The sequence below is a fragment of the Fringilla coelebs genome (genome assembly GCF_963513975.1).
Source record: "Fringilla coelebs genome assembly, chromosome: 18".
NCBI lineage: Eukaryota > Metazoa > Chordata > Aves > Passeriformes > Fringillidae > Fringilla > Fringilla coelebs.
The window spans coordinates 5,247,472-5,259,776 of NC_140044.1; the positions used below are offsets into that span (position 1 = coordinate 5,247,472).

General features: G+C 47.2%; 1 protein-coding gene across 1 annotated transcript in view; it reads left to right on the plus strand.

Annotated features, from left to right (window-relative positions):
• Window positions 1-470: 470 nt before the first annotated feature.
• Window positions 471-12,305, plus strand: part of COL9A3 (collagen type IX alpha 3 chain) — a gene marked incomplete at its 5' end in the record, with an annotated part of 32,820 nt that continues 20,985 nt past the window's right edge. The window contains 8 exons of the mRNA XM_084217830.1: window positions 471-536; window positions 1,679-1,747; window positions 5,985-6,020; window positions 6,612-6,683; window positions 6,941-6,994; window positions 10,659-10,694; window positions 11,305-11,328; window positions 12,213-12,266. Of these exons, the coding sequence (XP_084073956.1) occupies window positions 471-536; window positions 1,679-1,747; window positions 5,985-6,020; window positions 6,612-6,683; window positions 6,941-6,994; window positions 10,659-10,694; window positions 11,305-11,328; window positions 12,213-12,266 (411 nt within the window). The remainder of the gene's footprint in view (window positions 537-1,678; window positions 1,748-5,984; window positions 6,021-6,611; window positions 6,684-6,940; window positions 6,995-10,658; window positions 10,695-11,304; window positions 11,329-12,212; window positions 12,267-12,305) is intronic.

The following is a 12,305-nucleotide window of genomic DNA, read 5'->3' on the forward strand; positions in this document are numbered from 1 at the left end:
TGAAAAATTCACTGAATTTTTCACTTAACTGTAAAATGGAAAATTCGCTGAAAAACTCACCCTGTGTTCCTTTTTACCTGTCCAGCACAGAGGTGGTGATGGGCTTTGGGAAATATCCTGGGTGAGTCCTGAGGAACAGCTTTGTTTGCAGCTGGAGTATCCCAGTTTTGCTCCTGTGTCCTTTCTCCCAGTCCAGCCCTTCCAGAGGCTCCAGGAGCAGGAGGCCGGGGCTGCCCAGCAGGGCATGAATGAAATGAGAGCTGCTCTGCTGCTCCCCCTCCTTCTCCCACCTCCTCTCCTCCAAGCTCGGCCCCTCTCCCTTGCTCCAGCTGGAGCCACAGGTTTATCTGGAGGCAAGGAGTCTGCTCTGTAAGCTGAGAGCCCCGAGGAGGAGGAGGGATCTGCTGGACCCTGGAGGAGAAAGGGTTTGGCTGCCTGGAGGAAAGGGAGAGAGGCAGAGCCTGGGCACCATGGCTGGAATCTCTGCTCTTGGGCTCCTCTCCCTGTGTCAGCTCTTGGCCACAGCATCAGCTCAGGTGAGAAACCTCCTTTGTGTCTCATGCTCAGTGGAAAGCCTGTAAGGGTAAAAAAGGGTGTGTGCTGTACCTGTGGGGTGAAACGTGGCAATAGGCAGTTATTATTCTGCAGTTTATTACAAATCTGCACCTGGGTTTGTACCTGTGTGGGTAGGTGTAAAAACTGCAGCTTTCTGTTTCTGCAGAAGTAGTGTTTTCCCATTCAGGATTGCCATTATGAGAGGGAAAGCCTTGGAAAGGGAAGATCTGTTGATTCAAGAGAAATAGTTTGCTTTTACAGCGAAGTAACAGATCTCCAGCGAAATGGATCTGATCTGGGTCTTTATCTGAATCAGAATTTCTTACTCATTCCCTCAGTCAATTTTCAAGTTTTACACTTACAGCATGTTTAGCCCTTGCTCACTCGAGACATGAAGCTGTATTAAACTCCCCTGTCTGGTGTTAATATTATTATCTGGGGAAGTGACTCCTCAGTGAGTTTTTCATTGTTAGTGCAGAATTTTTGCAGCCTGGCTTGGGAATTCAGAACTCTGCTGTGAGCAGAGCTGCTTCCACAATGAAACCTTTGTTCCCTGAAGCTACAGTAAGCTGCTCTCTGGAGCCCTCTCCATACAGAAGTCATTATTGGACCTTTCTCTCTTTCCCCCCACCTCAGACCTTTCCAAAATCCCCAATTTTCAGGGGGCACCCTGCTCAGTAAGGAGACTTTTTCTTTCTCCTCCTGTCTTCATTGATGTCTGCCTGGCTTTGCCATCACCCCATCAGACTGGGGCTATAAATTCATTATTTCTACCAAGCACTTGGCACCTTTTCCATGGGCTTTGCATTTCCTCCTCTGCCCAACCCAAAACGTGTCTGTAGTCAGAACAATTCCCCACACAGCAAAGCCCCTTTGCTGCACAGTGACCAGTTTGCATTCCCAGTACAGGCCACCAGTAAAAGGAGCTGGGGATGTGCTCTGTCAAAAGGGTTTTCCAAAGAGCCTTGCACTCCTCTGGAGCAACTCAGCCCACCCAGGCTGGCAGGGGATGCAGATTTAGGGTTAAGCTGTAGGATTTTGCCAATGATTTCTAATCTAGCCCATGTGTTCCTTCTGATGGAAAAACAAGCTCTTGTCTCTCACTTTTCCCCAGTCCCTTCCAAGAATTGGACCACAAGGCCCTCCTGGACCACCAGGACCCCCTGGACCATCTGGCAAGGACGGCATTGATGTGAGTGCACAGGGCAGGGCTGGCTGGGGCCAGGGCTGGGGCAGAGAAGCTGCTGCTGCTCTCCAGATCCTCCTGGCATCCCTGGGGGATGGACCTGCAAAATCCCTGTCCTGTTCTGCAGCAGGCTGAGCAGCCAGTGGGGGTGCTGAGCAGGTTCTTTGCAGGATCAGTCCCCTGTCCCCAGGGAGAGCTCAGGGGGGTTGTGACCCTGCTTGCAAAGTAGAATATTTCTCTTTTTGTGCAGGGTTGAGTGCAGGAGTATGATGTGTGAGGGGTCAGTGCACGTTCAGCAGTTCAAAGAGAGATTTATGTGATGCTTCAGAGCATCTACATTTATAGAGAGGCTGCAAGAGACTCACATATGCACCACTGGGCACTGCTTTTGTCTTATTAGTTTTATTTCAATATTGTCATCATGGTTATCCCTCACTTTGGCACAGGATGTGACAGGATCTGGCTCTTGTGTTGCCAGACATGAGTCTGTAGTGGCCCAAAAGGCAAATAAAATGAAGAGCCTTTGTTTCAGCAGGCAGCTCCTTACACCTCCTGCAGAGGGAGAAGACCACATAACCCAGGACTTAATGGAGGAGAAAATCTTGTTCTGTTATTTTTAATTGGTGTTTCCATAGAAATTAAAAATGCTTCTGTGCATCTGTTGGATAAGGACTGAATTGTGTCCTGTAGTTGGCAGCAGATAAAATGAGCATCAGATGGACCTTCAGCAAGACCACATCAAATGCAAAATCTGGGTTCCTGCTTCAATTTCCAGTTTGAGCAGCTCTTGTCTCTCTGAGCTGCCTATGGAATAGTGCAGGGGTTTTTAAAGCTCATCTGAAGTGCATTTATTGGAATTGGGCCCTTAAGCAACCTTGAAAAAATCTGTTCATTCCATGCAGGTCATTTTCTTTTGAATAAGGAGGTTAAAAAAAAAAAAAAAGTATGAGTTCCCTGGTACATGGTGAACAAGGAGTGTTTGTGCCTGCAGCGGGGAGCTTTCCCTGCAGCTCCCTGAGCCAGGCTGGGCTGAAGAGAGAACCTCATTGATTTCCAGCTGCTCCCTCTGAGTGTCCTTTTGGCTGAAGGAGTCTGTATTCCTGGGAATCTCCCTCTGGTTTTGTGGGGTGAGATGTTCAGAGCTGGCACCTCGGCAGCTTCCAAGTGTTTTTGGTGGTGTCACAAAAGGCTTCAGGGGACACCCAGAAGAGGGCAAAGGACACTGGTTCCCCTTTGCAGCAGTGGAGTCCTTGCAGCAGGACGTTGCTGTGGCCAGCACACTTTGGGAAAGGCTGGCTGTGATCCACTGTGGAAGCAAAAAGAAGAGTTTGGGAAGGATGAAGCCCTTCAGACTTCAAGTTTCAACTTCTGCAGAGAGGAAATGGGAAAGAAACCCTGTAGTTGTTCAGTTCCTGCTTTCTACAGGATATTTAACTCTGGAACAGCACCAGCATGGCTTGTGACAGGAGCCCAGGGAGGTGTCAGACTTGTGGACCTGCACCCCTTTATCCACAGCTAAGAGCTTTGGAAGGCTCCCCATGGGACAGGCTCAAATAACAACATCTAGTTAATGGGAAGAACTTATCCTAATAAATCAAATGGCTGGGTGAAGTGTTTAAGGTGCAAAGTCCTGCAGTCCCAGCTTCAGCCTGGAGTTTTGGCTACACAGAAATAATCTCTAATTTGAACAGACTTGAAGCCCATCCCTCATGTGGATAGAGGATGTCAGGTCCCAGTTCAGGTGAGATGGTCTGGCTGTCCAGGGAAGGCTCCAGGATGGTTCAACAGGACATGGAGTCCTTTCAGGAGCTGCACAGGAGGAGATGCTGGGCTCTGGCTGGTGCTGAGCAGACTCACACAGCCTCCCTGCCCATGAGCTGCCCTTCTTTTGTCAGTGCAATCCAGAAAATGATAGTAAATAAAACAGCACTATTCTACATTTTCCTGGTGCTTCATGGGGGAGAGTCATGTGGATCGTGAGTGGAAGTGTCAATTATGCCTCTGCAGAGTAAAACCAGTATTTTATTTTGGTGCTGAAACTTTTTTCTTAAATTGCAATCAAAAATTTTCTGCACTGTATTCCTGAACTCTGCAAGCCACTCCAGCCAGGTCATTGTGACAGATGACTTTGCATGAGAGTGGTGTGGAAGTGCTGCTGGGTGTCTTTGAGCTGGGTGAGTGCTGCTGAGGTGCTCAGCAGTCTCCTGCCATCAGCTGTGAGCACTGAGAGGTGCAGAGCATGCAGCTGAATTATTCAGGATATCTCCTTGGATGAACTCCATCAGCACAATTTCTCAAAGGTCCAGCTTTCATCCCTGCCTTTCAGGGGGAGCTGCAACATGAAGTCCCTCTGAAATATTTTATAATTAAAGCCTTTAACAAGCTTCTCGTTTCATACCCAGTAACAAGCAAAATCTCTCCCAAGACTAGAAACAGCATGTTTTGATGGAAAGAATTAGTGACAAGTTCCTGTGAATTATTTCTGGAGATGTAATTCCCTAAATTGCTAATAAGCAATTGTCACTTTTCAAAAATCAAGCTGCTTTTTTTTTCCCCTCTGCTTTCTGTCTCCTGCCTTGACTTGCTGAGAAAGAGTGAACTTCCACATAGCACCAGGAGAGCATTTCCTTTTGCTGACAGCCCTTGCTCTAATCCCCACTGACCTGGCATTGGGGGTGCATACCCTGATTAGGCTTTGGATTCAGCTCTCTGAAGTTCTGGAGCTCCTGCAGAGTCCTGCAGGGCTCCACCACGGCAGGATCAAGGTTTAAGAGGGTCCCCAGCAGCTTTTGCTGGTGCTGTGACCTCCCTGTGCAGATTCCCACCATGGAGGAAAGAAAAAATGCAAGAGGCTGGCAATCCCAGGTGCTGGAGGAGGGAGCAAACCACCCCTACAGCCATTTCCAGCTGCCTTTTCATTTCCAAAGAACTGCTCCTTTCATTTCCTGGGCAGGGAACCTTCCCCAGCCTGCTATGATAACTATTTATGGAAAAGCTGTGGGCAAAGGACACTGAAGGAGTTGCTTCAGCAAGTCAGAGCATAAAGATGCCTCTGTTCAGGAGCCCTCTGGTCAGTCAGAGGTGCAGGACATAAATCCTGAGCAGCTCCAGGCTGGAGGGATTTGCCCCCAGCCTTCCCAGTAAATATAGAAACGTGCTGTAAATCCCACAGCTCTGCATACCCCTCCTGCCTCCTAATGAGCAGCCCCATGGTGAGAGGGATGGGGTTATTTCCAGCCTTGCTTTGTTAATATCCACCCTTCTCCCCCAGGGATTTTCTCCTTCCAGGGTTGCCCCTTCCCTTCTGCTCACCCACAATAGCTCTCACGATATTCAGGGCACTTACCCTACAGCCAGGAGGGCAGGTACCCTCTGGACTGGGACACAAAGTGTTTTTCTGTGGGATGAGTTGGAAACCAAGCTCCAGTCAAGCTTCCTGCTGTTCACAAATGTTTGCTTCTTTTGGGGCCTGACAGTAAAATACAAATTTTTGTCTGGAGTCCACACACACACACACACACTCATGAATGGCATTACAACTGGCTGAGCTGGAAGAAGTGATTAAAGACTTACAAAATGTTGTCTCACAAATACCTTTAATGCTCTTCTTAAAAGTTGCTTTTATTACAATAGAGAAAAAATAGAGTGCTTTTGAAATATTGCATGAAAATTGTGTTTAATGCAGATTGTGCAATTGGATTAGGTGGAAATCAGTTGGGGGCTGTGCTCGTTTGCTTTCCCTGTCCAAGTTTAGTCATATGAAGAAAATCATTGTAGACAGTTTGTTCATTCTTCACTTTGTGGTACATCCCCCAGCTCCTGGCAGTACCACAGCTCCATACTGTGCCCTGGAAAGCTGGAGTTGATCCCTGTATCACCAGGAAGATGTTTGGAAGCTGTGACACCCATCCAGCGTGCCCCACTTGCCGCCAATCCCAAGTGCAAATAAATTCAAACCTTGTCTGGAAGGAGTTGAATGTCCTGGGGACGCTGTTCAGGAGCAGAGGTTCTCTCTGGGGGGCTGGGGATGTGGATTTCCCCAAATCTGCTACTGCAGGTGTTGGAAAAGGCTCTCCAGGCTCATCCTGCTTAGGGGGCAGCGGGTTTAGAGCATCAGCTCATGAGACTGAGCCAGGTAAATACTGGAGTGGGCACGAGGAGAGGTTTGAGTGCAGCTGGGAGCATCCTTGTTGGAAAAAGTCAGCAAAGATTCAGCACTAACGCTTTTTCCTCTTTCCTCTAGGGAGAGCCAGGCCCTCCTGGTTTGCCAGGCCCACCAGTAAGTATTTCCTGCTTGGTATTGACTCAATCCTCCTTTCCAGAGGACACAGGACACGAGCTGGCACTTCCAGCCTCATTTTCCTCTTCATCTGCCACAGAATTCCCAGGAGTGGGGATGCTCAGGGGACAAACACATTCTCCTGCTTCATTGCTATCAGTGAAAGAGAATGAAAGTTAAATTAATGGATGAGAGAGGTGAGACAAAGCTCGTGCATCACCTGTATGGGGACAGGTGTCATGGCACTGAGCCACATTACATGGTCATTTTTGGCACTGCTCTGAGTCTGCCTCAGCCCCTCAGCCTGCCAAGGGGTGCTCAAACCTGTCCCAGAGAGAGCCCTTTGCTTTGGCCACTTACTGCAGCCCTCCCTACCCCTGCTAAGAGCAGCTTGTGAGCACGTGGGAATGAGCCAAAGCACTGAAATTTAGGATTTGGATATGGATTCATAGCAAGATTCACCTCTCTTCTTGGGATTCTCCCACATTCCATGGTGTAGGATTAGCACATCAACAAATGAGCTTCCATCCTTGCACCCTTGCCATATTTCTCCTGATTTTGTTATAATAATTGACTGTTTACCTCATGTAGGGGCCAAAAGGTGCACCAGGGAAGCGTGGAGCTGCAGGTGAAGCTGGATTGCCTGGCCTTCCTGGAGTGGATGTGAGTATTTTGTCATCTTCTCTTAGGTTTTTTAAACCTTTCACCCAGGCAGGAGAGTTTTCCTGATGTGTGTCATCAGTTTCTCTGTGCCTGCTGGAGAAGGAATGGGAGTCCTGGACCTACATCTGTGTCTTGCATGTTAAGAGAAATTGAAGGAGAAGCAATTCCAGGCTGAATTAAGGAATATGAGAACAATTTTGAGATGTTGTGTTACTGACAGGACGGCACTCTGTTAATCTTTTGGGTTTTTTTTCCAGGGTTTAACAGGAACTGATGGCCCACCTGGCCCCAATGGGCCTCCAGGAGACCGTGTGAGTACCTCACTAAATCCACGTTCCTTTAAAGGGTCATTGCCACTGAGTGTGGGGGGGATTTTCACATTCTGCTGTAAATTGGTGACATTCAAGTGTTGGTTCTGATGTAAACCCTTGCAGAATAAATACTTGGATCCTTGAAATGCACCCCAGGTGGCTTTTCATTAGGCAGGGCGTGAAATCCACCTTTCTTTCACACAGCTTTGAACCTGCTTGGGTTGCCTCAGTGGTGGCTGTACTGGGGATATTTCAAGTATCCAAAAAGTTTCTTGAAGCAGTCAACAGACTCAATGGTGAAGTTTCTCAAAATGAAGTTATTTTGGCCTTTATTTGCAGTCGGAGTTGGCAGATCTGTGTTGTTTATAATTAATGCTACTGTGTATTAATTATTTGAACTTTTGCCTTTCATTATTTCTGGAACTGTCCATATGGTTGCATTATTAGTTGCTATAGTGTTCCCCAGCCAGCCTAGCAAGGATTGGAGTTTTTTCTGCATATTCTATCTCTGCTGAGGGGCACCACAGGGACAGAGAAACAACTGCCAGAGATGATGCAGATGTCCTTCAGATCATCCACAGTCAGCACCCCTCTTAGGCCTCCCTGTGACATTAAGGAATAATCATTAGCACAGATTGTGATCCAGCATGGCTGTTCTCCTGTCTCCCAGATGGGAATATAAGGCTTGTGTCCACAGCTGGCTTGCTGCCTCTTGGACTCTGGCTGCAGTGATGAGCTGGATTTCTGTCACCTGTTCAGTATACCCCAATAATCCACTTGTTGGCCCAAGGACTTACTGAAATCTGAAAAATCTGTGAGTTATTTAAGGGGATGAGCAGTACAGCCACGTATTTGTGATATGCTCTTCTTCCTTTGCCATGTGGCAGGCAAAGTCTGTGTGGCCACTGACAAAGCTGAGTGGCAGCTCACAAATATCCTGGCCACAGCTCCGAGCCTGTGCCCATCACCACCCCCACTCCTTTTCTGTCCCTTGTGCCCATCTTTCTCCCCAGAGATGCAGGCCTGCCAAATCCTGGCCACTCTCAGACATTCCCAGCAGCATCTGGGAACAGATCCCTGACTTTTAAAGGAGGGAAGCTCAGGACCAGCCGTGGAAGGCTGTGAGCAGTTCTGTGCCCTGTTTGGGGCTGGGGGGCAGTGCCATGCCCACGTTAGCACACAGCTCCTGCCTTGCAGGGTAATTGAGCAGGTGATTTTTGGGCACAGGAATTGCCCTCTGGCTGCCCCAGACAGACAGACAGACAGACAGAGCTGCCCTCGCTGCATGCTCGGGTCTGCTGGGCTCTCTCCTTTCTTGTAACTCAGTCTGGCAGCATGGGGCAGACCTGGGACCCCTCCTCATTTATGGGAGCTTTTCAAGGTCACTGGTCCATCTGGGAAATTGTTTTAATTGGTCTGATAAAAACCTGGGAAAAGGGAAGGCCTCAGAAAGCTTTAGCACTCGAAATGGACAGCATTGTTAGCCTGACTCGCTTTTTTTCCTCCCTGTCTTGTAGAACATATCTCAGTCTTGCAGGACTCACTGAAATAAGCTGTTTACTTCTTGCTTAACACTCTGATTTCTTCCAAATAAGCCTAATTTTTTGAACTGGAGTGTCTGAGAGCAAAGCTGTTTAGCGTAGGGAAGTGGGCTCATGGAAGTCAGTTTTCATTAATTATTGCCAAACATTTCCGAAAAGATTTTTGTCTTAAATACCTCCTGCTGCTCTCAGAATCCATTAGCTTTTCTCCTGCTTCTGCTGAAAGACTGATTAGATCAAGTCTACTTGTTTTTCAATTTTAACACCCCTTTATTTTTAGCTGGAGTTGAGCTGGGTCCTGACTTCCATGTGAGATACTGGTGTCCTTCATTGGAAAGTTCTCAAAGGCCATTTTGAAGTTTGTTGCTTTCCAATGAAAGCAATAAGGAAAACATCATTATTCACTTCTGTTTATGAATGTCATAATAATCAAGTGTTCCTACACTCCATAGCTGTCTATTCACAGGGTAAATTACTACAAAATGAAAAATTATGGTGAGAGTGTTTTCTAATCAAAAGAGAAAGAACATTGTTACCAGGAGAATGAGTCGAGTCAGACAATGTTATTAAAATTGAGAAGTAAATTAGAGTCTTTCCTTTGCCTTAATGCAGTAGCATCAGCTCATTCAGGGATTTCACAATCTTGTGAATTTCACAATTCCTCTTACCAGGAATGTTCACTGCTGCATTCTGCACCTTACACCCTCCAAGGTATCAGAATTAGGGAGCAAAGTTTGGCATTTTGGGTGCTCTGCCATCTTTCTGGCCTGTTGGACAAAGCAGTAAGTGGTGGTGCAGCTGCTTTCAGAATTAGGGTGCAAGTGAGGAGGTGCCAGGAATTCAATTCTTTCCTTGCAGGAGGAGATCCCAGCTTGTCCCTTCCAGCCAGCAGCAGTTGTGTGAGGGTTTTTAGCCTGCAGATGAGAGTGGCTGGGGGCAGAGCAGAGTAACCTGCAGCAGGAGAAAGGAAGGAGCTGGCATTGAGAGCACAGCTGATTTTATTGGATCACTGTCCTCTGCTCACAAGACCACTCTTAGCAAGGCCTTGGTCCTCTGTGTCTTTCTCCTTAAGCTTAACCAAGGAAAGCATTTCCAACCTCCTTTGGCCCACAGAGCAGGAGCAGAGGGCAGGGGTCACCCCTGGGGCTCAGTGTGCTGGGGTGTTCTCCAGGTCAGCCCATCCACCTCGTTCTCCTGCTCCCAGGGGCAGGCACCATTTAATTCTCCTGCTCCCAGGGGCAGGCACCATTTAATTCCAGCTCAGGAAATCTGCTCAAGAAGTTTCTGTGCAGGATTTTGGGGATGCTTGGGAAGGAGGTTTGGGCTGGGGAGAGGCCATGGAAGCTTTGTCCCTGCTTTGTCCCGCACCCTGGTGCCCTGGAAGCTGTCCCTGTCCATGGCAAGGGGTGGAACAAGATGAGCTTTAAGGTCCCTTCCAACCCAAACCATTCAGGGATTCTGGTTCAGAATTATCACCCATAATGAATTTTACAGCCTGCTGGCCAGCTGGCAGCTTTGCAATGCTGCAAAGGGGTTAAGGAAGCCTCTCTGTGCTCTTATCTTCAGTCAAGCAGGAACTGCACAGCTTCAGGAGTGACTTAATTCCAGTCTAAGCCATGAGCTCACCAAGCTGCAGCCAAGCCTAAGAGTGGGAATGCAAATGGGGCAAAGGAGATGGGGGAATTGCCAAGGAAGCAAGGGAAGAAGCAGAAGCTGCCAAATCTTTGGCTTTGCTTGAAAGGAAAATAGATGAATTAATAAAATTCACTAGAACAAATCCAAATTCTTTTAATAGTTTTAGGAAACTTAGTAATTGGATCTATAATATGAATGTCTTATGAATGAGAATATTTCAAGTAGATAGAGTTCAAGTTATGAGCATTTAGATATTCATGGAGGATATATTAGATATTCATCTGAGGCTGGCTGGGACTTCCAGAGTAATTATCCATAAGTTTTTGTCCTTATAAATGTGAATTCAGCTGAGCATCTCCAGTTCTGTCCTGCTTCTGCAAGGAGTTTCCAGGAAAAGATTGGTGTCAAGGAGAGCAGGCTTTGGTGAGTCCCCATATGGAGGTTCCTCTTTTATCCCTGCTGATTTTTGTCCTCTTTAATTCCCACAGGGTGCATTAGGACCTGCTGGGCCACCTGGACCAGCTGTAAGTACCTCCCAGAGCAGCTCTTGTGATGAAAGTGTGGAATATTGTACCAAAACCATCACCAAAGGAGGATGGGAAGCTTTGTATCCCAAAGAAAGGGATCAAAGCAGGAATGAGTGAATATATTGTTTTAAACGTTTAAATATGTATGTGTGACCTGTTCTGGTAACACAGACCTGGTTTTATTCTCTGAGGTGCTCTTAAGGAAAACCAGCTTGGGATACTGACTGACATATCAAATGCTATCACAATTACTAGACATTATCTAATGTCTAATCAAAATTAAAGGGAAAAGAAAAAGGAGAAATAGATGAACTGGAATGTTTTCTTCCTCTCCATGTCCCACCCTTGTGTCACCACACATCTCTCTTCTTACAGATGTCTCATAGGTAACAGAGATGGAAGGGGAATACAAATTATTAGAGGCAGCAAAAGAATTCATCAAAACTCTGCTCTGATTGCAAATTATAATCATTATAATGGGGCAAGGGAGCGATAAGGAAACTTATAACAACAACAACAAAAAAAAGCAGTGTTTTTTGAGGTTTTCTTTTATTCCTGTGTGCTCATTTTCTGAGTGATCTTTTCCTGTTTCAAATGTTGTTTTCAGGGCAAAGGATTACCAGGACCTCCAGTAAGTAATAAGAATATTTAAAAAAAAATAATAAAAATTAGGATTCAGATTTTATTGGATACTCTGAGTGTTGTAAACGCATCCCAGACCTCAGGGTGCCAGGTGTCCTGCAGATCACTGGCCCTGTGTGGTTTTTATCCTTGCTGGCTCTGGTGTAAACTCAGGGCTCAGCAGCCTTGTAAACAGCAGGAGTTACCAACCCTGGGGCAGCTTTTGTTTGCTGAGGTCCTGGGAGCTGCCCTGTGCCTGAGGGGTGCAGATTGGCAGTGAATTCCAGGGGAATTTTTGGAGCAAAAAGCAAGATGTGCGTTGGGAAGCTGCTGGGGTGGTGCAGGATGGGGCTCCTTGGGGGGACTGGGCAAATGGGGACAGCACAACTGATGCCTCCAGAGCTTCATGTTCTGTACTGCATCAGTATGGAACTCTGAACCTCAGATAAAGTGTTTGCAAGTTCTCCTCAAATTCAGTCACACAAAACAATCCTTTTCCAGCCCCAGAACCAAGGACACCACTGCAGCTCCATCCCCAAAAAGTGCAAACAACAGGGAATGGAGGAGAGCAGTCTGGGAGGGTGGGACTGCAGAACCTGGAGCTGGAATTGGGCTTTTAACCCCAATATGGAAATGGACCCAAACTGATAAAAGTCTGAGACCCAAACTGATAAAAGTCTGAGAATTTGACTCAGGATCCACCTTGGGTGTAGCCCTGGCTGGGCTCTTGCACTGCCCAAGGTGCATCCTGTCAAGGCCTTTTAATAAATCCCTGCTTTATTCCTTTAACTCTGCTCTAGGCAGCCCCTCCAGGTATCACAGCTGCTGGGTACCCCTGGGCTCTGGGGTGCCAAGGGCAGCTCAGATATTAAAGCTCTTCTCTCTGGTCAACAGGGGCCTCCAGGACCCAGTGGGCTCCCAGGGGGACAAGGATTTCGGGGCCCTTCTGTGAGTTTCTCCTACCATTTAATCCTCATTTGCTGAATG